Consider the following 26893-nt stretch of genomic DNA (forward strand, 5'->3'; position numbering starts at 1 on the left):
AATATATTCAAATAAAGTTTAATAAAGAAATTTATAATACAATTGAGAAGAAATACATCAACAAACCAATTTATTTAGAAATCCTTAAAATTTTATTAAAAAATTATAGATTTTCAATTGATTTCTTCAAAAAGATAATTAAATCAATTGGAGATAAAACAATTATAAAGTTTTTAAGTAATGAAGCTATTATTAATTCAAATTTTCCAGTTTCAATTGAACTATTTCAACTTTTATTAAAAGATAAAACAATTATTAAAAGGGTACCTGAAAATTTTATTAATACAGAATTTTGTTTAAAACAATTGAATGAAGATAATAGAGCAATTAAACCATACATTTTCGAAGCCATTGAAAATCCTTTACTTGAAATTATAAATAATTCATCATCTGGAGTATTCAAATACTTACAATTATATTCTCAAACATTTAATAATATCATATCCAGTAAATTATCAATTGAATCCCAACTTTACAAATTTTTTAAAAATGTTTCAATCACTGGTACTCCAATAAGATATACCTTTTTAAAATCAATAATTCATCAATTAATTATGATATTAAATGTAAATCAAATCATTACATTTTTATTACCATTATTTCCAAATGATTGTAATGATTCAATAATTTTTAAATTAAAATTACAATCTTTTCCATTCGTCATTCCTTCAATTGATAATAGTATTAATAATAATAATAATAATAATAATTGTACTTTATTATTACCATCTTCTTCTCTTTCTTCCTCTTCATTAAATATAACAGAAATAATAAAAACAATTAATGAATTCAATTATAAAAAATTACCATTTTATTTAATTAAAGATATAATAAAAATTTTAATTGAAGATTCAAATACAAGTCAATGGTGTAAATTACAAGTTTCTTTAGTATCATGGAAATTCTTTGAAATATGTAGATCAATTATGAATAATAGTGTCACAAGACCAATTGAAATCTTTGATAACTTTGAGTATAATTGTATTGAAGAAGAGGACCGATTTTCATTGTTGTTGCCATCATGTAAATATTTAAAAATAAAAAGTTTTAATGAATCTTCTTACGATTCATATAGAGAGACTTCTTTAGTGAATTATGATGAATCAAATCTATATCATTTCAACTTCCCAACCATGTCAATAGATTCAAAATATTCCAACAAAATACTCAAAAATTTTTTAAATTACTCTTTGGAAATATTAGAATTAAATTTAATTGAACCAAGTCCTTATCTACTCAAATTCTTTATTTCTTCTCAAAAAAGGGATGATCCTACCAACTCAAAGAAATTAATATTAACATTAACAACTGGTTCACTATTTGAAAATTTTGAATTGTTATTAAACCTTAATTTTGAAATTCATTTAATTTTTCTTTTTAAAAATTATATACCAGAATTGGATTTTCTCTACTTATTCAAAGAAAATACACTACAGGGTGAACATTCATTAATTTTAAAAGATAAAATCAAAAGTATGATGGTATCAATAGGTATGTTCTTTTTTGAAGAATTTCAAAGTATACAATTTCCAAGTCATTTAATTCTATTAATTGAAGAATGGGATCCGAATCATGAATCATCCGGTACAGATCCATTAGATGAATTTCTAATTTCAAAGAAATTCAAAAACCCAAATTTCAATAACATTTTAAAATTAGAAATTCAATTCAACACCGATTCATTTGATCTAAAGAAAATACTATCAATTTTCCAATGTGCAAAATCATTATCATCTTTAATTATTATATTAAATATCACACAAATTGGTAATGATAATAATTATTTCATTCAAGATTTTTTAAATCAAATATTTAATATTCTCTCTTTTAAACAATTTTCAAATATAAAATATTTAAAAATTAAAAATAATTTTGGTTATCCAATATTTGAAAACAATCTAATTCCAAATAATAATATATTTTATTCATTCAATTTTATTGATTTCTTTAAAAGTGATGAACAAAAACCAAAAGAAAACACAACTCCAGAAGATGAAGAATCTAATGAAATTCAAAATTCTTTTGAAACAAATAATTCCTTTAGTTATGATGGTGACTATGAGTTTAGTGATAATGATATCGATAACTTTAGTAATAATGAAGAAGACTGAATAAATAAAATAAAAAATAAAAAAAAGACTTAAAACAATTATTAATAAAGAAAATAAATAAAAAAGGTATTTTTTATTATTATTATTATTATTATTATTGTTGTTGTTATTGTTTTTTTATCGATTTAAAATTTAAACTTGCTATAGTTTAAACTTTTTTATTTATTCTTGGATCCATAAAAGTTTGTTTATTATGCTCCTCTTGAACAAAATATTTTGTACCAACACCATCAGTTTTTTCTTTCCAACCCTAAATGAATTAATAAATAGTAACTATTAGTATATATATTATTATAAAATAATAATAAAAAATAATTTAATATTTACGTGTGGTAATTCACCATTACAAGATAAATAAATCTTTTCAAAGAAATCTTGTAAATTCTCACCATCAAATAGACGATTATATTTTGGACCAAACAATGAAGAACCACCAATATGATAACCTAAACTTCTATAAGATTCAAATTGAGCCTCTGTAAAGAATTGATCAGTTGTTGATTCATGAGGGAATGATGGATGTTGAGATTGATATTCTTTAATAATTTCATCTTCATCACCAGTTAATGATGATTTAATATAAAGTATATAACCTACTTCTCCTGATGGTGGATCATTTTCATAAGAATTTTGATGATTATTATTTTGATTATTATTATTATTATAATTATTATTATTATTATTACTATTACTACTAGTTTTATTTGATTTTTCATTTTCATTATGATGATAATTATGAGTATCATGTGAAAATCCACTTTTCTTTTTTTGATAAATAATTTTACCAACAGTCCAATGTTTTTTACTATAACCAGTTGTAGGTGATCTTCTAATATCATCTAAATTAATTTGAATATTTATACCAAAATCGATTCTAACCAATCTCATTAACTGAGCCATTGAAGGGAATGTCATATCAGGATCAGCTTCCGAATCACTGATAATAATGAATTTGCAACGACGTTTAATTAATTCATAAGCACCTAAATTTTCGATATGGCCACCATCACTTAGATTGATACACCAATCTTTACTTGTCATTGGAGTCCAACCAAATTCTTTGACTAAATGATAACATGCAAACCCACCATAAAATACTCTACCCAATACTGGATGACTAAGAAAGATACCAAGTGGATTTGGTAACCAATATCCCAATCTAATATTTAGGATACCCAATGACATGACCAAAGTTGGAATTGTAGCAGTACCCATTTTAGTTCCAACGGCAGCACCAGATATTGAGACGGCAGTTGCTAAATCTAATCTTCTATCTAAACGTTCCATTTGTTCGGTTGATCTATAACCACTCGATTCACTACCACAATAATGTTGAGAGAAAATAAAGAAATCTGAACCACGAGAATTTGGTAACTCTAATCCATCACTATTACTAACTGAATTTAAAGTTGTATTAACCAAAAGATAGGGTGCAACGGATCTTCTATTTAATCTTGAAATTTTCTCACCACCATAAGGTCTAAATCTACCATTCTTGATGCTAAACATATATGCTTTACTTAGACGGTCACGATAATATTTATGCATTGATGTTTCATTTATATCCAAACTAAAGAAACTTAATAATGATATGAAAAAACACATACCATTTCCAATACCAAACAATGGACAACTTGAATCTAACCAAACACTTAATTCCAAATAAGTTAGAATCAATAGAATTGGACCAATCACACTAACTATAATATGAAATACTAAACGTTTCCAAGGTGAAAGTTTTGGATTTGTCAATAGAGTGAATGCTAAGGAATCTGCTAATATCAATGCAAACAATGATATCAATGGATAAACTCTAAATGATGTTGAACTTGATCCACCAAAATAATAGGTATAAACCACTTCTATTAAAGGTAATGATTCAACGAATGCGCCAGCAATCAAAACTATAAATAACCAACCAAATGATCGATCATACCAAACTTTGCTACCTTCCTTTTTGAATAACATTGGGAAATTTAAATATAAATGTAACATTATTGATATACCCAAATCGATATTTGAAATTTTTGAGAAATACTTTGAAAGTTCACCATAGTAGAAAAAGACGAAACCAACCAATACCGGTATGGTAACTTTTGGTCTTGAAATAATTGGGAAAATGATAATATGAATTAATAGATTCCAACCTATTCTTAATGAAACATGATAACCTTCACCAAATTGAACTGGAACGTATCTTTCAAACAATAGTAATGCCCAAACAAATGGAAATATTGAAATTAGATTTAAAACAATACCACGTAGAATCAATACTGGAAATAATAAGAATTCGAAAATACCATTGGCTAAATAGTTTGCGCTACTTCTTAAATGAGTTAATGGTGTACCCTCTTTTAATCCTCTACCATAATGAAATGGGAAATTATGCCACTCGGTCGTATAGGTACCCTCACTTAATAATGATATTAAACATGATCCTATGAATCCACCACCCGATACAGTAGATAGATAATCAATCTTTTTAAATAATTTATGTTTTGATAATGCTTGAAGTAATCCTAAATTAAAAGTTGCTGATCTAATTCCACCACCTGATAATGCTAATCCAACTAATCCAAAATTAACTGATGGGGTTACCTTTTGATTATATCCACTATTATGTAATGTTGAATAGGATGGTGATGATGATGATGCTGTGGTGGTTGTATTATTCGTTCCTGTTGTATTTGTAGTTCCTATTGTACTTGTAGATCCTATAGTATTATCACTCTTTTTACTTATACCTGATAATGTTGATGCTGAATCTAATACTTCATCATCTGAATAATCCTCAATAAATGGTAATTCATTTAATGTTGTATTATTTGCTGTTGTTGATGAATTTGCATTGGATGCACCATTCCAAGTACTACGCAATGATTGAGGACTTGGTAATAATTCATCTTTATTCACTTTTTCATCAACTCTATCTACTTTTTTATTTTTATTACTATTTTCATTATTATCATCATTATCATAAGTTTCTGGTATATTATTTACATTACCAATACCAACACTTGTATTAATTTTTAATTGGGTAGAATTATAATTTAATTTATTAAAATCACCACCTCCACTATTATTATTATTATTATTATTATTATTATTATTATTAATTTGAGGATTAATATTATTATTTGGGTTTGTATTATTTAATTGTTTAATTTCATTTGTTGAAATTGTTGAAGTCGTTGTTGCTGTTGTTGTTGTTGTTGTTGTATCATTAGCATCAGTAGTAATAATATTATTTGGTGAAAGGAATAATGGTGATGGTTCATTTATGATTGAACTTGAATTTAATGGCTGTGGTGTATGAAATACAACTTGAGATTTCTTTGATTTTTTATTTGCAAGAGGTGGTGTTGAAGAGGTAGAATTTGCAAGATTAGATTTTCTATTGAATGAACTCTTTGAGGAATTTAATAGAGCATATGCTGGAAACAATTTAGAGATTTGAAATGGATCTTTCTCTTTTAATACATTCACTCTTCTTTTTGCCAACTCTTTTAACTCTTCTGGGAAAATATCATTAAATCTTTTTGGTTTAGTATTAATCATTTGCCTAATCATTAATAGTGGATCACCAATACTATCTTTACGTCTCTTTAAATTTGTAGTGTTTTTATTCCTCCATTCTCCTGATGATATATATTCATAAACTCTAAATACCGCTATTATTAAAAATACACCTATCATCATTGCCATCCATGGTTGAACTTGTAATGATATAAACTTTCCAATAGTTATAAATAATTGACCATTTTTACCATTCACTTTTATAAATTCATTAAACATATTAATTATTTTATTTATTTTTTTATTTATTAATTTATTTATTATTTTATTTTATTTTATTTTATTTTATTTTATTTTATTTTATTTTATTTATTTTATTTTATTTTATTTTATTTATTTGTTTATTTAATTTTATTTAATTCTCTCTTTCTTTCTTTCTTTAATTTATCTATTTATTTATTATTTATTATTTTTATTATATGTGAATATAAATTTTATTTAAGGTTTTTTTTTTTTTTTATTCTTTTTTTTTTTTTTTTTTTTTTTTTTTTAATTTTTTATTATAGTTATTGTTTTTTTTTTTATTATTTATTATAAAATTATTGTTTATCTTTGAAATTAGAGAGATTTTAAATTTTAAAATAAAGTTTAAAAAAAAAAAAAAAAAAAAAAAAAATAATTGTTGTATATGAACTAATTTTTTTTTTTTTTTTTTTTTAAATTAAATTTTTTGTTTTTTTTTCATATTTTTTTTTTTATTTTTTTTTTTTTTTTATTTTGCATTTTCCCACTTTTATTGTAAAAAAACAGCGTTATCAGAAAAAACACTGGCAACGTCTATTTTTAAATTAATCAAAAAACCACATTCACAACCAAAAATGGGAAAATAAAAAAATATTAATAGAATAATTAATATTAATAATCACATTAATGTTTTAAAAGAGTAATAACAATGGTTATAAAAAAAAAAAAGGATTTCATTTATTATTAAAAAAAAAAAAAAATAAAAAAAAATATTAATAATAAAAAATAAAAATAAAAAAAAAAAATAAAAATAAAAATAAAAACTAAAAATAGAAATTAAAAAAAAAAATAAAAATAAAAATAAAAAAAAAGAAAATTATCTTTTAAAATATTAAGAATCAGGATTGGATATTTTTTAATTTATTTTATATATATTGTGATATCGTTTTAAATTTAAAATTTTTTTTTTTTTTTTTTTTTTTTCATTAGACAGAAATATAAATAATAAATATGTGAATTATAAAAAAAATAAAATTTTATTTTAAATATCATATTTTAAATGACAAATTTGAGAATTTTTAAAGCAAATGAATTCAGATACTTCACCAGGATCAGTATTTGAAGGACAATTTTCACAATCAGTTAAAACACCGGCTCTATATAAACAAATTGTAGCAAGTTCAGAGCAGAATACAGATCTATCACTTGTCCAATTCCATTTCTTTAATCTCTCCAATAAGAGAATTGCAGCTTGAAAAACATCAAATGGTAAACGAGCACCATGCATTTCGAAACAGTTTGTTAAGTATCTCTCTTTTTGTCTCTCATTGAATGGTTGAGCTAAACGAATCGCTTGTACATTGTAACCTTCATATTCCTTAATACGGTCTTTCAAATTGAATATATTCACACCAGTCAACACTTGATTCTTTCTAAATGGGTCCTTAATAGTCTCTTTACCAACTGCCTCCATAACATAAAGTACTGGCTCCTCTGATAACTCCTCACCCCTAATATGATTTATAAATGGATAAGTCTTTATAACAACACCAACATGTGACCATGGTCTATAAAATCTGTCCCTAATTATCTCTGAAATTGGTGACGATCCTGAATATAAAATTATATCACCATTATCAAGATCATCAAATGGTTGCATAATTGATAAATGGTCATTTGAATTTCTTGTCTATATAATAAAGCTGTGATTAATATTTTATTTATATATATATGTTTGTGATTTTATAAATATGGTATATACTTACAGGTTTAATAATTGAATTTGATTCTTTTAATGTTTTTAAATTTGTTGTGAATAATATATTTAAAATAACGGAATCATGACCAGGTTGTTGAGGATTGGCACCATCCATTGTGGTTTGACCGCTACTATCTGGTGATGATGAACTATTAACATCTTTAATTAAGAGTTTGATGATTTCACCTTGATTGTATTGACCAATATCAAATATGAAATCATTATATTTTGGTGATTTTGGACTAGTTGAACCAAGTTTAATTGTACATATATTGATTGATTGAATGAATTCATGTTGAATTACTCCCTTATTCCAAACTGAATTTTTATAATAGTCACATGATACTTTTTCGGTTTTTCCATTGTAATCAACACTAACTGTTAATTTATGACCATCATGTATCTTTATAACCTCTTCATGATTTTCTGCATAACCTGGGAATGCTGATGAATTTTCGCAATTTAATACTTTTTGGATCAAAATATATAAATAAAAAAAAAAGAAAAAAAATAAAAAATTAGAAAATTTATTTTGGTGGGAATGGCATAAAAAAAAATTAAAAAATAAAATAAAAAAAGATTAAAAAAAAAAATATTCGAAAATGGATTCGTGTAAAGTTAAAAAAAAAAAAAAAAAAAAGAAAAATAAAATTATTAAAAAAAAAGAAAATAAAATCTTACTTATAAAGGTTAATAAACCATCTTTAATATTTGCTTTGGTTTCTATTGATGGTTTGTTACCCATTTAAAAACTTTTTATTTAGGATTGTAGGAAAAAAAAAAAATAAAAAAATAAAAAAAAATATTTAAAATTTTACAAAATGAAGTGGTACTGATGGTAGTGATACAAATAATTATAAAAATATATAGATTGCAGAAAAAATAAAATAAAAAAAAAAAAAAAAAAAAAAGGAAAAAAAAAAAAAAAAGGAAAATTTTGGTTAGTTTTTGGGCTGACTTTGAACTCTAAGAGAAAAAAAAAATAAAAAAAAAAATAAAAATAAAAAAAATATAAAATTTTACATTAGATATTTTCCAATCAAAGAAAAGAAAAATAGAACGAAATCTATGTTTTTTTATAGAGATTTAGGTTGCACGATAAAAGCAAATGTGGTATGATTTTGTGTTAATAATAATTTTTTTTTAATTTTTTTTTTTTTTTTATTTTTATTATTAATAAATAATTTAATTTGGAGATTGATTAATCAATTTAAAATTTTTTTTAAGATATTAATAATGAAAAAAAAATAATAAAAACAAAAAAATAAAGAAATAAATAAATCAATAATAAAAAAAAAAACTTTAAATGTATTTAAATAAAAAAATTAATGTTATAATTAGTTTGAAAAAAAAAAATAAAAAAAAAAAAAAAAAAAATTATTTTATGTGTGTAAGATATTCTCTAAAAATAAAGAAATTACCACATCTTAGAAATTAATTTTTTTTTTAGGTTAGTTTATATATAAATATTCTTATATAATTAAGGAATAAAACATATATAATTAGAGACGTTATTTTTATTATTTTTTTTTTAAAAAAAATTCCCAATAAATATCTTCACAATGATTGAAAAAAAAAAAAAATTAAAAATCTCTCCAAACCAAGATAAATATTTAATGTTATTGGCAGTTATATATTTTTTTAGTTATTTATTTTTTAATTTTAGATATTCATTTTTTTTTTTTTTTTCTTCATTATTCACTTTTTTTATTCAAATGTTTTTCAAAATTGAGTGTGTTTGTTGTTGTTGTTGTGGTTGAATGGAAATGAAAAAAAAAAAATAAAAAAAAAAAAAAAATAAATAAAAAGAAAAAGGATAGATTTATTATTATAACCTTTTTTAAATTATAAAATAGTATATATAATTTTTTTTTTTTCATTTTTCTTTTTTCTTTTTTTTTAAAAAAAATGTGTATTACTACATTATTACTATTATTGTAAAACTGTATTGAATATTATTTTTTTTTTTTTTTAATATTTTTAGTTTTGTAAATATGGTAAAGTAAAGTTTGTAAAGTATGGTTTGCAATAATCTTCAATTGGGTGATCACGATGAGTGCAAGTTGTGGTATAGAAGAAAAGACGATTTGATTCATCAAGAGTTCTTAAACCTAACCAATCTTCAGAGTATTGTGTTTGTTGTTGTAATGGAACAACTTCTGTACCACTACCATCAGCATAAAAACTGAACCAACCAGATTCTTTTGGAATGATGGTTTTATCATTTGTACTATAAGTGAGAACCATAGCATTTAATTTTGTGAGATTTTCTTTATAAGTTGTATTTTTAACTTGATATTCATTATTAATATCTGCTAAAAAGATTGATCTTTCAAGATATTTATCAATTCTATGTGGACTATATATACATAAATATATAAATAATTATTTTTTAATTAGTATTGGTAGTTTTTTTTTTTTTTTTTTTTAAAAATTATTTAAATACTCTTTCCAATATTCAGCAACTGAAAGTTTCTTTTGAATAGTTTTTTCATATGGAATTGTACCAAGTACCTTATCAACCCATGGAATATTAACAAATGGAGTACCGAATTGACCACCTTGTGGACCATTCCAACTAATATAATTGTATACTTGTGGATTATTATAACGTTGAACGAATGCACGAGCAATTAAAGTACCTTGGCTGAAACCAATTAAATTGAAACCATTTGCTAATTTTGGATCGGCTTGGACAACTTGAGCAAATTCTTCAATTTGTGAATCCATAGTAGTGAAAATTGAATCAAATGCACCATTTCCAATTTCAACATTTAAAACATAAATATCTGGAATAGATTCTTCAATCCAAGATTTTAATGGTTCCATTGATTCTTTACCAGTTGTAACACCGTGCATTAATACAACTGGTCTGGTGGCACTAACAAGTGCAATTGCTAAAGCAATTAATAAAATTAAACTTGATAAAATTCTCATCCTCTATCTCTCCTATCTCTTGCTAACTCCTCGTAAATAAATACAACAAGATATTAGTAGTACAAAAAGTGATGGGTTATATATTCGAAAAAAAAAAAAAAAAAAAAAAAGAAAAAAAAAAAGAAAAGGAAAATTTTTGATCAAATTTTTTTTTTTTAAAATTTTATTTTTTTTTTATTTTTATTTTTTAAAAAGTTTGATAAAATTTTGTGACTGTTCGAAAATTTTTTTAGTGTGGTTTTTTTTTTTTTTTTTTTTGGTGGGTTTTGTTATGATTGAAAAAAAAAAAGTGCAAATTTGCACTGGTTTTTTAAAATTTACCTCCTCATAGGCTCTTTTTTGAAAAAATTTGCAAAGTATTTTGTATTCCAGAATCAGTGCTCACTAATCTAGTTTGGTTTAAAAAAAAAAAAAAAAAAAAAAAAAAAAAAAAAAAAAACCCCAACTACTATTAAAATACTCAATTATATAATTTCCAAAACAATAGTATTAATAATAGAAATAACATCATTTTATAAATTAAAATTCTGTTTTAGGTAAATCAAAATAATAATTGTAAAACTCACACAGCATAAATTAACCTATTAATTATAGTTTACTTTTCTTAAAAGGATAAACCAACAGTGTATTTATAATCCAAATACAGATGTTATGAATTATTAATGTCATTATGTTTCTATGCCCAAGTTCTTGGTGTGTCATAATTTACTCAATAAAATTTTAAAATCAAAATTCTGAATTAGATAATCTAAACTAAAATAATTTCTTTATTTAATACAAACCAAATTAATAATTTTATTTTAAAAAATTAAAAATTCATAAATAAACCTATTTTTAATTCCTTTAACGGAAAAACATTGGTTAATAAAATTAAAATAAAAAACCTTTGAGGATACCTATCTAGGTTTTGAATACTCTTTTTGAGTTTGGAGTTGTCCTAAAAACTCCTATTTGATCGGGTAGTTTTTGATGAATCGTACCAATTCCTCTTCCATATGAACCTGTGATGTTTGAGCTTTTGCTACCTCTGTAAAGCTCATTATGTTGTTTCCTTTTGAATATTCATAATCGGAAAATTGGATCTATAAAGGGTGTCATGACCAATTGGTGATGAATATCAAAAGAAATAATCGAATTGACAGAGATTGTATGAAAGAATGGAATGCTTTTGGTATATTTCTTTTATTCTTGACACTTTGGATAAGTAAACTGGGTTTACAAATTCCTTCATTCCCTCAATTTAAAAATCCTTCATTTTCAAATGCATACAAATTAATGTGTGGTACGTGTGAGTTTTTGGATTTAGGATCTGTGGATAGAAAAAGGTACTAATAGAAATATCTTGATAAGATTGATCAAATGAGATAAAAATTGATGGAGTTCGAACTAGAAAATATAAAAACAAAAAATTCAAAAAATTTTCAATATATCCAATCAATTTCTATAAAACAAATAATTAAATTATGAAATTAACTTGAAAAGTATATTGTATTCCAAAATCATTGCTTCCAAACATAGTCTCCATTGACCAATCCATCTAATTAATCATAATTTTATCAATCAAACATTTTGTGCATGGCCACCATCAAACGAACGGTTTCGGGTAAAAAAATTTTAATTTCATCAAACCGGCTTTGGCGCAATGGTAGCGCGATTGACTGTAGTTATAATAGTGATCAATCGGTTGCTAGTTCGAATCTGGCAAGCCGGACTTTTTATATGGACACCAAATCGGCGCATGTTCGATTCCATAATCAAACAGCTTAACAAGTTTTTATAATATTAATTTCTTTCTTTTTGAAATTTACTAAAAACCTCATGAATAAATAAGCGACATACATTAACAAATTAAGTTTCATCACTAATAATAATATCACTGATAAAAAAAAAAAAAAAAAAAATAATAATAATTAAAAAACAAAAAAAAAAATTCTGGTGGTAATAATCGAAATAAATAGAGTCCAAGGTTTTACAATAATTTATTTTATAAAAACAAATAATCCTATATGAATGTTTTTAAAAAACTGATTAATTAATCATTTTTATTAATGGTTTGGACATCCCACTGCACATTTTTCATTGATATTTTTGCAATTTAATTTGTCTGATTGACTGTGTCCAATGGCCCAAAATTTAAAATAATCTGGATTAGCATTAGCACACTTGGCGATACAGCCAATTTTATCTCCATTTACTGCATTCAAATTTGATAGTAATGAGAATATCACTAAAATAGTTACTAAAATTTTTAACATTATTATTTTTATTTTTTATCTTTTTTTAAAAAACCATTAATATATAAATATATTTTAAAGTTTTTCAGATATTTATTTTTTACCTTTTGAAAATTTATTCCTATTATTTAATAATAAAATATAAAATAAAAAAAAAACTTTGAATTGCAAAAATATTAATGAAAAATGTGCAGTGGGATGTCCAAACCATTTTTACAAAATATTAATGAAAAATTCTAAAAGCCATTTCTTTTTTTTTTTTTTTTTTTTTTTTTTTAACACTTTTTTGATTATATATTTTTTTTTTTTTTTTTTCTAAACAATTTTAATTTTATTATTTATTTTTTATTTGTTGATTTTTTAATTGAATAAAAAATAAAACTTAAATCAAATGACCATTTTTTAGTTAATGAATTTCTATCATTTGGACCGAAATGACCAGAATCATCATCAATACCTAATAAAATGAGTGGAGAATTATTATTATTATTATTATTATCATCTCCATGTGTTAAAGATTTTAATTTATTTCTTAATTTAGCAACCCATTTTAATGGTTGCCAAAATGGTACACGATAATCACTAGTTGAACATGTAATATAAAGATTTGGTAAAGATTTTAATGATGATTGAATATTTGGATCATCTAAAAGAATGTATGGATCGTATTGTTTGATATAGTTGAAAACTTGTTTATCCAAATTTGGATTACCCCATTCACCATATTCATGAATTGTCAAAGGCAATGATTCATCTAACATTGAGGTTAAAACATCGGCAAATGGAACTTGAGAGATAATTCCACTGAAATAATGAGGATAGGTCAAGGCAACATTACACATTAACAATCCACCAGCACTTGAACCTCTACCAATTAAATAATTTGGACTTGTGTATTTATTTTCAAATAAATATTCAACGCAATCGATATAGTCAGAGAAAGTATTCTTCTTATTCAAAAGTTTACCATCATTATACCAAGTTCTGCCCAACTCACTACCACCTCTAACATGTGCCCTTGCAACAATAAAACCAGCATTCATCAAAAGCAAATCCTCAACATTATACAATAGAGAATAGACAGTGCCATAGGAGCCGTATCCGTGAAGTACACATGGTGTTTTGCCATCGAATCTGACTGCTTTTTTATTGTAACAAATTGATAATGGTATTTTAATTGACGGATCTGATTTTGAAGGTACCCAAAGTATGTCAGTTTCAAAAGCGTCTGGATTTATAGTTAGAGGACCTCTTTCAATTGATTCACCCAGTATAGTAATCGTTCCATCCTTTAGGGAAATCTTTGTACGAATTACATTTTGAGTTGGTGTACAATATGATAAAAAGAAATGCTCATTATTTTCATAGCCCCCATTAACACCCATTGACAATTCAATGATTTTATGTGGAAATGTTATAATCTTTTCTAAAGATTTATCAAATCGATTTGTTTCTGCATTTTTAGAAATTATACGAATTCTTGGTTGAAACTTGTGTAAATCATTCAATACTAAATAATCTTTATACATATCAACATCTTTTATCATTGATTGAGCCTCTGAAGGTATAAATAATTCTAAATCATGAAATTTACCATTTTCAATTGTATCCTTAACTTTATAAATATTTAAATCACCCTTATTTGCATTTGCAAATATATAAAATTCATCACCATTATGTTCTGCATAATATTCTAAATTATCAACTCTTGATAACATAATCTTATACGATTTCGATGTTATTGGTTCACTTGGATTATCATGTAATTTATTATAATAAATTAAAGTTGATATTTTACAATTTGATAAATAAAATATATATTCACCATCTTTTGGAACATAAATATCTAAATAATAAGCTGGATTTTCTTCATATATCATTAATTCAGATTGATTAACTTCTTCTTCATTTAATTTAATATTATTTTTAATTGATTTTTTAAATATCTAAAATAATAATAATAATAAATTACAATTAATTACCTTTTTTTTTTAAACTTATTTATTTAAATTTATAAATTACTACATACTTTATGAGAACGATGAAAAACAAGGTCATGTTCAACATAAAACAAATCGTTATTTTTACCCCATTCAATTGAACTACAATTTTTAATTACATCTACAACTGGTGCACCTGGAATTGATATTTTTTTAATTATACAAACTTTATTTTCACTACTATCAACTTCTGTAACAAATGAAAAAAATGAATTATCCCTTGAAAATCTAAAAACAATTATATCTCTTAAATTTATTTCATATCCTGCTATTTTTTCACCATCTGATAATAATAACTTTTTTTATTTATTAGTCTTATTATTATTATTATTATTATTATTATTATTATTATTATTATTATTATTATTATTATTATTATTATTATTATTATTATTATTATTATTATAATATATAGTTGTTTTTACTAAAAATAAACATACTTGAGTATAACCATCTGAAACTCTTTGACGGAATAAATTTTTATTTTTTATAATCATTTTATAACCATTTATGATTTCATCTTCATCTGGATGATCAATAAATACTCTTTTAAAAACTGATCTTAATTTTCTTGATAATGGACTTATATAAGATTTTGTAAATTTATCTTTATATTTATTTTCATTTTCAATATATTTTAATACTTTTGGATCTTCAATATTTCTTAACCAATTATATGGATCATTTAAAGTTGTACCATGAATTTCTAATGAATATGGTTTTTGATCTGCAATTGGTGGTGGTAATGATTTTTTAGGTATTGATACTTTTTCTAAATAATAATTTAAATTACCTTTATTCAATCCAAAATCAAAATCAATTTTTTTTTTATCTTCAAAATTTTCAACTTTATCAAGTATCTTTTCTTTTAAATCTGAAAGTAAATTAACAATACTAGAACTATATTTTCTTTTTAATAATGAATTTAATATTATTATATTATTATTATTATCATTATTAATTTTATTGATATTATTATTACTATTGAATAAAAGAGATGATGATAAATTTTTTAAAGATATATTATTATTATTGTTATTATTATTTTTATAATAATTAATTTTTTGTGTGAAATTTATTTTTTTTGATGTGTATGAATTTAACAAATTGTATTGATTAATCACACCCAAAGTTGATGATAAAGGTTGAACTCTGAAAGATTTCATACTGAATGTATATATTTTAAAAACACCCCAAAGATTTAATTATTCACACTAAATCACCCACCCACACAAAAAAACAGTGAATTTTAAATAAATTTATTTTTAGGTCAGATTTAATTCAATTGGGGAAGGGTGGTGCACTGTGCTATGTAAATAAGAATTTCTTTCAAAATGAAAAAAAAATAAAAAAAAATAAAAAAATAAAAATAAAATAAAATTAAAAAAAATGAAAAAAATAGAAAAAAAAATAAAAAATGATTGAGATATGTTCTTATTATTTTGTGAATTGATATTTATGGTGCAACCACACTATCATCTAGTTTTTATACCTTTATTTCCGATATGGAAATTTATTAATTGGAATCTTTTTTTTATTTTTTTTTTATTTTTTTTTTTTTTTTGAAAATGAAAAAATATTTAATAATAGACTATCAAAAAAAAAGATTCTTTGATTCTTTAAGTTGTGTGGTTAACCACACTTAATTTGATAATTGTAGTAAAAATAAAAAAAATAAAAAATTAAACAAAAATAATAATTAAAAATAAATTAACAATGTGATAATTTTTGTATTTTTTCAAACCAAAACCACCACCTATAACCCACTACCACTACTATTATTAACACCATATTTCTATTTGTATTAAATCAAATTAAACCACAATTTTCACCCCACCCCCATTAACAAAAACACTACAAAAAAAAAAAAAAAAAAAAAAAAAAAAAAAAAAAAAAAAAAAAAAAAATGAAAAAGAAAAGAAAAATTAAAATAAAATAATAATAATATTATTTTAATAAATACCAATATATTTATACAATAAATAAACTGGGTCACATTTTCATTAAGAATATAATTTTATTTTTAAATAATTTTTTTTTTAATCAAAACATACGAATAATTTTTTTATTTTTTTTTATTTTAATTTTTTTAATTTTTATATTTAATTATTTATTTAATTATTTTTTTTATTTATATATTTAAATTTATTCCTTCACACATTTTGATTGTTATCATGAAATTTAAAACATCACCATAAATAAAAATAAGACACCCCCCAAAAAATTACATATACAACACATAATATTGTTTTTTTTTTTTTTTTTTATATTGTATAAAAATTAAATAAACCAAACACATATATATTTTTATTAATAATAATATTATTATTTAATATTAGTTTATTATTTTTTTTATTTTTTTTATTGTATTTTTTATTGTATTTTTTTTTTAATTTAATTATTAATAATACTAATTATTATTTGTCATTATTATTATTATTTATTTATTTTTTTTTTTTTTATTGTATTATTTTTAATTCAAAAAAAAGGAATCTCCCACTTTCCAAATATAATTTTTCATACATTTTTAAAAAGTTTTTAATTAAAAAAACACTAAAAATCAAACATTATAAATATCATCATAACCAATCAGTAATATTTTCTTTATTTCAATTTTTTTACCTTTAATTTCAATTTTTTTACCTTTAATTATTATTTAATTATTATTATATTATTTTTTTTTTTTTTTTTTTTTTTTTTTTTTTTTTATTTTAAAATATAGAGTATAACAATAAATAATAAAATAAAAACAACACCATTGTTTTTTATAGCTTTTTTGTATTTTCATGAAAAATAAAAAATTTTAAAAAAAGTAATTTAGATTTGAAAATAAATTCACAAAAAATAAAATAATAAAACCATTCTACTAATGAAATAAATATTTTCTAAAAAAAATGCAATATATAAAAAGTAAGTAAAATTTTATTTTACCAAATATTTTAAGTTTATTTTAAAAAAATAAAATAAAAATAAAATTAAAAAATAAAATAATAATAATAATAATTATTTTTATAATTTTTTTTTTTTTTTTTTTTACAATTTAATTATTATTATTTATAGTGGTAATTTGTGGTGATGGAGCAGTTGGTAAAACAAGTTTATTAATTGCATTTGCATCAGGTGAATTTCCTAGAGATTATCAACCAACAGTATTTGATAATTTTAGTACATTATATATGTTTCAAAATAAAGCCTATAATTTAGGATTATTTGATACAGCTGGTCAAGAAGATTTTGATAGATTAAGACCATTAGGATATAACGATACTGATTTATTTTTAATATGTTATTCTGTAATAAATCCACCATCATATGCTAATGTTTATGATAAATGGTATTCCGAGATTAAATTATATACCGGATCTGAAATTCCATTGATACTAGTTGGAACACAAAATGATTTGAGGCATGATAAAGCAACTCGTGAAACTTTAGCATTGAAACAACAAGCTCCAATCTCATATGAAGAAGGTATGATGATGAGAAAAAGAATTGGTGCTAAAGCTTTCACTGAATGTAGTGTTGTAAGTGGTAAAAATGTTAAACAAGTTTTTGAAGAAGCAATTAAAGTTTATCAAGATAGACAAATTGAAATTTCAAAATCAAAAGAAAAAAACAATTGTATAATCTTATAAGTTAAAAAAAAATAAAAAATAAAAAATAAAAAACAATAAAAAAATAAAATAAAAAAAAAAATAAAAAAAAATAAAAATAATATACAAAAATAAAATTATCAAATCGATCTAATATTTTAAAAATTAAAAATAAAAATATCCAAAAATAAAACAATTGTCAAATTTGACACTTTTAAAAAAAAAAAAATTTTATTTAACTATGATTTAATTCAGTATTAAAAAATAGAGCACTCAAAAATTCACAAAATGTAATATAAAATATAAAAAAATGAATTATTTAATTAACAAAAAAACATATAAAATTTATTCCCAACTCGTTATTCTTCAAAATAAAAAAACAATTACAAAAAATGGGATGGTAAATAATTAAATTCTAAAAATAAAATTATTGATTAGAAAAAAAAAAAAATAAAAAAAAGAAAATAATTAAAAATAAAAAAGTACACGAAAATATTACGAACATTTTCACATTAAAAAAAAAAAAATAAAAAAATAAAAAAAAACATTTTTAGAAAATTTTCACATATCTCATACCACCCATTAAACAGACAAACAAAATAAATTAAAAAAAAAAAAAAAAAAAAAAAATGAAAAGATTTATTTCAAATGTTTCAAAACAAATTTTAATTAAAAATCCAATTATTAAAAATAATAATAATTGTAAAATAATTAATAGTTTTTCAAACATATACAAACAACAACCACTACAAAAACCAATTAGTTCATTATTTAATAATAATTTTAAAAATTATAATCAAAGATTTTATTGTGAAAAACAACAACAACCAAATAATTCAGAATCAGTTACAAATGCAGAGATTGATCATCATGGTGAAGATACAGAAAATGAATTTAAACCAGTAGTTGTTGATGGTGTTAGAATCGAACCAAAATATTATATCGAATTTACATGTACATACGTTGATCCAAAATTAAAAACTGAATGTGGTTTCGTTTCAAAGAAAACTTTTTCAAAACATTCTTATCATAAAGGTGTAGTTTTAATTAGATGTGATGGTTGTAAAAAGATTCGTAAGTATTTAAAACAGTTAAGAGAAACTATATATATATATATTTCCTTTTTTTTATTTTATTTTATTTTTTATCTTAATAAAGTAATAAAAAAATAAATAAAAAAAAATAAAAAAAAGTCATATCTTTATTAATAATTATTATAATAATTAAAATCTAAATAAATACAAAAAAAAAAATAAAAAAAAAAAGATACAATTGCTGATAATTTAGGTTGGACAGGTTATGAAAATGCCAAAAATATTGAAGAAATTATGGCAGAAAAAGGTGAAACAGTTAGAAGATATTTACTTAAACAAGATGAAATTGAAGATGAAAAGAAATCTGATGAGCCAGTTTTAATTGGTAGTTCAAATAAAAATGAAGAACCTAAAAAATAAAATTACAAATATATATAAATCCCTTTTTCATTTTTGTATAAATTTCGTGCAACACATAAATTATTATTTTTATTTTTATTTTTATTTTTTTTATTATTATAATAATAATAATTAATAATAAAGGTAACCTATTTATTTTACTATAAACTAAAATCTTTTTTTTTTGTTTTAAATTTTATATTTTTTTATTTTTTGTTATTATTTAAAAAGGTAATTCATTACCAGAATCCGCTTTTTGAAGTAATCTATTTACTAATGGATGATTTAATATATTTCCAATTATTGGTAATTTTCTAAGGATTGAAATAACAATTGGGAATGCGTCACTTTAAAGAACAAAAAAAAAAAAAAAAAAAAAAAAAAAATACATTAGTATTTATAAATTTTTAAAAAAATGGATATGAAAATTAATAATAATAATAACAAAAATAATAACAAAAATAATAATAATAGTAATAAGATAATTACCCAAACAAATTTACAAAACCAAAGATTTCAATGACCATTCCAACAAATGTCCATCTTGTTACTAATAATACAACGATACCAAAAAAGAATAAGATTGTTCCTTTTATTTTCTTCTTTTGGGCAAAAAACTTTGTAGTTTTTTGTAAACCTAAAATTAAAACTATACCAGATACCAATAAAAGGTTACCTAATGCTAATAAATTTCTATCTAAAAATAATAAAACTCCTAAAAATCCAAAAAATAATCCCATTGCTGAGAGCATAGCTCCAATTTCTATAATTTATTAATTTATTATTATTTTTTTATTTTGTATTTATTTAGTACTAATTTATGGTAATAATAATTGGTGAACTTGAAAAAAAAAAAAAATAAAATAAAAACAAATATTATTTTAATAAAAAAAAAAAAAAATAAAAAAAAAAAGAAATTTATAATTACTTTGTTGATCGGTAAACATTTTAATTTATTATATGTTTTATTTTAAAGCACGCGAATATCTTATTTATAAATATATTTAATTTTATTGGCCAAAAAGAAAAAAAAAAAAAAAAAAAATGAAAAAATGAAAACTAATAAGTGAATTATCGTGTTGCTGAATTTGTTTTTTTTTTTTTTTTTTTTTTTTTTTGTTTTTTTTTTTTTTTCTAAATTTTTATTTTTATTTTTTTTATGAAATTGAAAAATTGAAAATTTTTTAAAAAAAAGGGTGACCACCTAAGATTTCCCAAGCTCAAAAATAAACCACAATTTAAAATGGAAATCCAAAAACAGTCAAATCAATTGACTCAAATTATAATAATAAAAAAAAATAAAAAATTTTACAATTAAATAAATTATAATATAAAAAAAAAAAAAAAAAAATTTTACAAATTGTTTAAATAAACTATAATAAAAAAAATAAAAAATTTTACACTTTGTTTATTGGGTTATTTTTAGTTTTTTTCTTTTTCTTTTTTAAGGATTTTTTTTGTTTGCTTTTTTTTTTCCAAGAAAAAAGATTAACTTTCCTCCACATATGGTTTATCCATGAGTTCAGAGCGAGACAATTGCTGTGAGGTTTTGGATGGAGAAATTGGTCTTTGATTATCATTATTATTATTATAGATAATATTTTTTGATATACCATCGTTATTACTACTAAAATTTGATTGTAGTTGATAATTGCTATTATTATTATTATTATTATTATTATTATTATTATTATTACTACTACTATAATCTGAATATTCACTATTATTTAAATTATTATTACTATTATTTCTATTAAAACCATTATTATTATCATAAATCTGTACAGAGGTATTAATATTATTATTATTATTATTATTGTTATTATTATTGTTATTGATATCATTTGGTGAAATTTTTTCAGTAAAATCGACTGGAAAGAAGCCACTTAAACCATTACATTCTCCAACCCACCAATTATCGTGTGGTTTGTCAATTACATTTACAATATCGCCTACTCTTAATGGTAAATCACGAGTAGTTTCGGGGTTAAATTCGTAAATAGCCTTTACTTGGCCATAACCACCACCTTGTTGTTCTTCCCAACCTTTATCCAATCTTGATGCTTGTCCTCTTCTTCTTAAATTTAATAATTGACCAATTACCATTGGTACTCCTATAAATGTTGCTGCAATAATTAAAATCAAGGTACCAACTGATTGTTTCTTTTCGTTTTGAAAATTTCTAAAATCCTATAAAAAAAAAAAAATAATAATATTTGATAAATATTAGTCCAAAAGTTTCTATCTATTTTGCTCGATTCTATTCTATTTTATTCTATTCTATTCTATTCTATAGATCAAAACTTACGGAAACATCCATATTTGCTTGTCTTAAACTCTCTGTTATTGCATTACTTCCAAATTTGGAAGATGTATTGTTATTACTACTGTTACTTTTTGATTTCTTTCCTAATAAATATCTAAAAACTCTTAAAAATCTAGATGCAACTGATTGAAACATTCTAAATAATGAATATGTTTTAATTATAGCCATAATTTCATAACTAAAGTGACTCATACTTTGGCATAATCTAATAATAATATAATAAAAAAAAAATATATAATATTAGTATTTTTTATGTATAGAATAAATATATTATTTGGTTAGGTTTTTTTTTTTTTTTTTTTTTTTTTTTTTTACCTTATGATTGACGAGAATGAACCATGAACTGCATCAAAATTTGCATCTAATAATCTAGAGAATCTGGAGAATGTGTCAACGATTGAATGTAATGCTTCCATCCAAGAATGACCACTCGATACTACACTTTGAAGTGCTCCTCCTTTTCCATCCATATTATCGTAGCCACGTTGGCCATATCCTCCACCATATCCTCCACCATATCCTCCACCATAACTACTACCATAACCTCCACCATAACTCGAACCGTATCCACTACCACCATAACTACTACCATAACCACTACCATAACTTGAACCATATCCACCACCATAACTTGAGCCATATCCACTACCACCATAACCACCACTACTATAACCTCCACCCCCATACAAGCTACTACCATAACCACCACTACCACCACTACCATAACTACTGCCGTAGCCACTTGATCCGTAGCCACCACTACTATATGAATCTCTGTATCCGCCACCATAACTACTTCTATATCCACTACTACCACCGACACCACCACCAAAACTATCTATACTTGAGGAACCTGCTCCACCACTCTCCCATGGTCTCATGGGGGTTCTAGGTCTTGTTACCAAAGGACCTCCTACTGATGTTGATGGTGAACCTGTATTATTTAATGTGCTAGTTTGAGTTGTGGTGCTGCTACCACCACCTGGTGATGTAGTTCTTTGTGGACCACTCATTGGTCTTGATATTCCTCCTGAACCTGTCATTGATGTACTTCCTCCACCACCTGAATTGTTTTCCCATGGTTTGGGTGGGCTTCTTCTCATTTCTTTATTTATCTATATATTAATTTTTTATTTTTTCTTTTTTTTTTATATTTCTTTGATTTCTTTTTTTATTTCTTTTTTACAATTATTGTTTGTCAATATATAATTTCTAATTTAATTTGTGTAAACTATGTAAATTACACACTGATATCTATCTAGCTATAATTATATATATTTAAATTAATATTAATACTTTATTTCAGTTTATTTTAATTGATATGTTATTTTTATTAAACCATAAGACATATTAAAATTTTTGTGTTGTTTTTTTTTATTATTATATTTATTTTTTTTATTTTTTTTATTTTTTATTTTTTATTTTTTTTGAAATATTTGTGTGAATGGTGGTAAAACGAATGTGTTATTATTATTTTTATTATTATTTATATTTATTTAATTATTATTATTATTATTAATATTAATATTATTATTTTCTTTTTTTAATCATTGAGAATATGAAAAATAAATGTTATAGTAAAATTATATATACATTTAAATAGAATATTCTATTGGTTTTTTTTTTTTTTTTTAGAAAAATTTAATTAAATTTATCAAAGATTGTGTGTGTTGAGAAAAAAAAAAAAAATAAAAAAAATAAAAAAAAATAATAAAAAAAAAAAAAAAAAAAAATATAAAAAAAAAAAAAAAATAAAAAAAATTAAAAATAAAAAAAAAATTAAAAAATAAAATAAAAAAAAAAAACTTTTCAATTTCCCAAGCCTTGTTTTGGGAAATTTCAACCATTTCGTCAGATGGGCTATGGGGGCTGAATGATAATCATTTTTTTTTTTTTTTTTTTTTTTTTTTTTAAAATATAGAATTGATTATTCATTGTTTTTAATTTGATTTTTGATATAATATTTTATTTTCATTTTAATTTATTTTAAAAAAAAAAAATAATAAAAAAAAAAAAAATAAAAAATTTCTAAAATTGATTTTTTTTTTTTTTTTTTTTTTTTTTTTGAATAATAAACTTTTTTGGTTGTTTTGTTTTTTTTTTTTTTAAAAATATTTTTTAGAAATAGTTTTTCAATTTAATTTTACTTTTTACTTATTTGGTAATATTTTTTTTGATGAATATTATTTATAAAGGTTACTTTTTCAGAAAAAAAAAAAAAAAAAAAAAAAATGAATTAAATAGTAAGACTATTTTTTTTTATTTTTTATGTATATATATTTTATTTTTTTTTTTTTTTATTATTTTTTTTTTTTTTTTTTTTATTTTTTATTTTTTTTTTTTTATTTTATTTTAGTAAAAAGTAACGTTTATCTTGCAGTTGCAATATCATCAATCTTTAATAACATTACAACGGTTTCAGTTGCTAAAGTTAAAGCAGAAGTTGAGACTAAAAGTGGCTGTACAACATTTTCTTGGAGGATATTTGTGATTGCGCCTTTTCTAACATTGATACCAGAGTTTATTTCACCTTGAGCATGTTTATTTCTTAATTCGGTGACGATAGAGATTGGATGAAGACCAGCATTTTCAGCAAGAGTGTAAGGGATGATCTCCAAGGCCTCAGCGTAAGCACGAACACAATAACTTGTGATACCAGTGAGAGTTTTAGAGAAAGCAGTGACTTGTTGTGATACTTCAATCTCTGGGGCACCACCACCAGCGATGAGGAATTTCTTTTTAACGAGGGAACGAATAACGCAGAGAGCATCGTGTAAGGAACGTTCGGCTTCATCTAAAACCAATTTATTTGAACCACGACATAAGACGGTGACGGTTTTACCAGGGTTTGGAATACCGGTGACCTTTACGATCTTACCATCACTGGTGCCAACCTCTTCGACCAAATCGGCTTTACCTAATTTATCGGCGGTGAAAGAATCGATGTTTGCTACTGGTTGACAACCGATGGTGTTGCAAATGAATTCAATATCGTCACGTTCAATGTCCTTGATGACGAGGATCTTTAATTTAGCTAAATAGTGAAGGGAGAGATCGTTTACGGCATCACGGAGAATACTCTTTTGCACCAACAAAACATTGCAACCACTCTTTTGAATCTTTCTACACATTTCCAATATTAACTTTGGTTCCTCTTTGATGACTTTATCCATCTTGGAATAATCAGATACAACGATGTTGTTATCCATATATGTTTTTGGTGCAGACAAACAAAATTGAATCAAACCAATCTTTGCGTTTTGAATACGTGTTGGTCCACCTGCTGTATGTGATGCTGTTTGATCAAATACTAAACCTTGTACTAATTCTGTGTCTTCGATGGTACCTCCTAACTTTTTAATCAATTTAATGTCCTTGAGATTTACATTGACTGCAGTGGCTGGATTGATTACACTTAATACAGCATCGACTGCAATCGATGCTAAATTGGTATATTGTGATACTACTTTACTATTGAGTGAGGTGGTTGCACTCTTTACCAAACTAACTCTATCGGTTAAACTAACTGGAACTGACATTGATACCAATACCTCTAATGATTTATTCAATGCTAAATTAAATGCTTCACTAATAATTGATGGATGAATACCTTTTGCCATTAATTGTGATACTGCTCCTAATAATGATCCTGCAATTACACATACTGATGTTGTACCATCGCCAGCTTCAATATCTTGTGCTTTTGCTAATTCTGCTAACTATAAATTTTATTTATTAATTTATTAATTATATTTATTATTATTATTATTATTATTATTAAATTAAAAAAAAAAAAATTATTAGTATATAGTTTTTTTTTTTTTTTTTTTAAAAAACGAATGAATTTTGAAGTGTGTTTTTTTTTTATTTTTTTTATTTTTTTTATTATTTTTGATAAATTACCATTTTAGCAGCTGGATGTCTTAATTCTAAATTTTGAAGAATTGTAGCACCATCATTACTAATTAAAACTTCATTATTTGGTGAAATGATCATTTTATCCATACCTTTTGGACCTAATGAGGTTCTGATTGCATCAGCGACTGCTCTTGCTGCAACAATATTTGATGTTCTTACATCCTTTTCTTTTTCTTTTTCATCAAAATCACTTCTTGATGGTAATACTTTTGCTGGTGCTGCTGCTGGTGCTGACATTTTTTATATTTAAATAAACTTTTTTTTTAATTTAAATAAAAAAAAAAAAAATTATATATAAAAATAAAAATATAAAAAAAAAAAAAAAAAAAAACAATGAAAATTTGTGAACCCAAAAAAAAAAAAAAAAAAAAAAAAAAATTGAAAAAAAAAAAAAAAAAAAAAAAAAAAAATAAATAAAAAATTTTAAAACTCGACCCACTCCTTTTTTTCCATTTTTAAAATCAAATAATCATTGCTTATAATCACAATTCATAAATGGAAAAAAAAAAATATAAAAATAAAAAAAATAAAAAAAAATATAAAAAAAAATATAAATAAAAATAAAAATAAAAAATTAAAAATGGAAATTAATGGAAAAAAAAAAAAAATATATATAATAATGATGACAAAATTGTTTTTTTATTTTATTTATAATTAATTAAATTTCTTAATCAAATAATTTTAATTTTAAATTTAAATTTAAATTTAATTTCAATTTAATTTCAATTTCTTAATTAAAATAATAAATAATAAAAAAGAATTTTTTTTAAAAATAGTATTATTTTTTAAAAAATAAATAAATAAAATAAAATAATGTCTTATT

General features: G+C 22.5%; 12 protein-coding genes and 1 non-coding gene across 13 annotated transcripts in view; 4 read left to right on the forward strand and 9 right to left on the reverse strand.

The window, feature by feature from the left end:
* DDB_G0292856 (hypothetical protein) overlaps positions 1-2111 on the forward strand; it is a gene marked incomplete at both ends in the record, with an annotated part of 2989 nt that extends 878 nt beyond the window's left edge. Inside the window, one exon of the mRNA XM_629391.1 lies at positions 1-2111. This exon is cut by the window's left edge and continues 346 nt beyond it. Within this exon, the coding sequence (XP_629393.1) occupies positions 1-2111 (2111 nt within the window).
* Positions 2112-2259: 148 nt separating this feature from the next.
* Positions 2260-5906, reverse strand: DDB_G0292858 (patatin family protein; the record flags this gene model as incomplete). The annotated part of the gene is made up of 2 exons (XM_629392.1): positions 2260-2361; positions 2439-5906. The coding sequence occupies 2 exons, from the start codon at positions 5904-5906 to the stop codon at positions 2260-2262; spliced, it is 3570 nt and encodes a 1189-aa protein (XP_629394.1).
* A 1006-nt stretch (positions 5907-6912) lies between these two features.
* DDB_G0292860 (hypothetical protein) lies at positions 6913-8374 on the reverse strand (the record flags this gene model as incomplete). The annotated part of the gene is made up of 3 exons (XM_629393.1): positions 6913-7560; positions 7637-8097; positions 8311-8374. The coding sequence occupies 3 exons, from the start codon at positions 8372-8374 to the stop codon at positions 6913-6915; spliced, it is 1173 nt and encodes a 390-aa protein (XP_629395.1).
* A 1235-nt stretch (positions 8375-9609) lies between these two features.
* Positions 9610-10566, reverse strand: ppt3 (palmitoyl-protein thioesterase 3; the record flags this gene model as incomplete). The annotated part of the gene is made up of 2 exons (XM_629394.1): positions 9610-9988; positions 10076-10566. The coding sequence occupies 2 exons, from the start codon at positions 10564-10566 to the stop codon at positions 9610-9612; spliced, it is 870 nt and encodes a 289-aa protein (XP_629396.1).
* Positions 10567-11466: 900 nt separating this feature from the next.
* DDB_G0292864 (hypothetical protein) lies at positions 11467-12103 on the reverse strand (the record flags this gene model as incomplete). Its single annotated transcript, XM_629395.1, has 2 exons — positions 11467-11617; positions 12081-12103. The coding sequence occupies 2 exons, from the start codon at positions 12101-12103 to the stop codon at positions 11467-11469; spliced, it is 174 nt and encodes a 57-aa protein (XP_629397.1).
* A 91-nt stretch (positions 12104-12194) lies between these two features.
* On the forward strand, positions 12195-12277 carry tRNA-Tyr-GUA-10. The gene has a single exon. It is a non-coding gene; the product is annotated as a tRNA-Tyr (tRNA).
* Positions 12278-12611: 334 nt separating this feature from the next.
* DDB_G0292970 (hypothetical protein) lies at positions 12612-13011 on the reverse strand (the record flags this gene model as incomplete). Its single annotated transcript, XM_629396.1, has 3 exons — positions 12612-12805; positions 12856-12921; positions 12960-13011. The coding sequence occupies 3 exons, from the start codon at positions 13009-13011 to the stop codon at positions 12612-12614; spliced, it is 312 nt and encodes a 103-aa protein (XP_629398.1).
* A 127-nt stretch (positions 13012-13138) lies between these two features.
* DDB_G0292866 (oligopeptidase B) lies at positions 13139-15966 on the reverse strand (the record flags this gene model as incomplete). Its single annotated transcript, XM_629397.1, has 3 exons — positions 13139-14746; positions 14830-15096; positions 15241-15966. 3 exons carry the CDS (start codon positions 15964-15966, stop codon positions 13139-13141), a joined length of 2601 nt encoding a protein of 866 aa, XP_629399.1.
* A 1728-nt stretch (positions 15967-17694) lies between these two features.
* Positions 17695-18435, forward strand: racL (Rho GTPase; the record flags this gene model as incomplete). The annotated part of the gene is made up of 2 exons (XM_629398.1): positions 17695-17710; positions 17861-18435. 2 exons carry the CDS (start codon positions 17695-17697, stop codon positions 18433-18435), a joined length of 591 nt encoding a protein of 196 aa, XP_629400.1.
* A 587-nt stretch (positions 18436-19022) lies between these two features.
* DDB_G0292818 (Zim17-type zinc finger-containing protein) lies at positions 19023-19847 on the forward strand (the record flags this gene model as incomplete). The annotated part of the gene is made up of 2 exons (XM_629399.1): positions 19023-19467; positions 19660-19847. 2 exons carry the CDS (start codon positions 19023-19025, stop codon positions 19845-19847), a joined length of 633 nt encoding a protein of 210 aa, XP_629401.1.
* Positions 19848-20049: 202 nt separating this feature from the next.
* On the reverse strand, positions 20050-20773 carry golt1 (golgi transport protein 1; the record flags this gene model as incomplete). The annotated part of the gene is made up of 3 exons (XM_629400.1): positions 20050-20173; positions 20316-20589; positions 20755-20773. 3 exons carry the CDS (start codon positions 20771-20773, stop codon positions 20050-20052), a joined length of 417 nt encoding a protein of 138 aa, XP_629402.1.
* Positions 20774-21314: 541 nt separating this feature from the next.
* pex13 (SH3 domain-containing protein) lies at positions 21315-23255 on the reverse strand (the record flags this gene model as incomplete). The annotated part of the gene is made up of 3 exons (XM_629401.1): positions 21315-22016; positions 22135-22357; positions 22468-23255. The coding sequence occupies 3 exons, from the start codon at positions 23253-23255 to the stop codon at positions 21315-21317; spliced, it is 1713 nt and encodes a 570-aa protein (XP_629403.1).
* A 1266-nt stretch (positions 23256-24521) lies between these two features.
* Positions 24522-26307, reverse strand: cct4 (chaperonin containing TCP1 delta subunit; the record flags this gene model as incomplete). The annotated part of the gene is made up of 2 exons (XM_629402.1): positions 24522-25871; positions 26056-26307. The coding sequence occupies 2 exons, from the start codon at positions 26305-26307 to the stop codon at positions 24522-24524; spliced, it is 1602 nt and encodes a 533-aa protein (XP_629404.1).
* Between the last annotated feature and the right edge of the window lie 586 nt (positions 26308-26893).

The sequence above is a fragment of the Dictyostelium discoideum genome, assembly GCF_000004695.1.
Source record: "Dictyostelium discoideum AX4 chromosome 6 chromosome, whole genome shotgun sequence".
NCBI lineage: Eukaryota > Evosea > Eumycetozoa > Dictyosteliales > Dictyosteliaceae > Dictyostelium > Dictyostelium discoideum.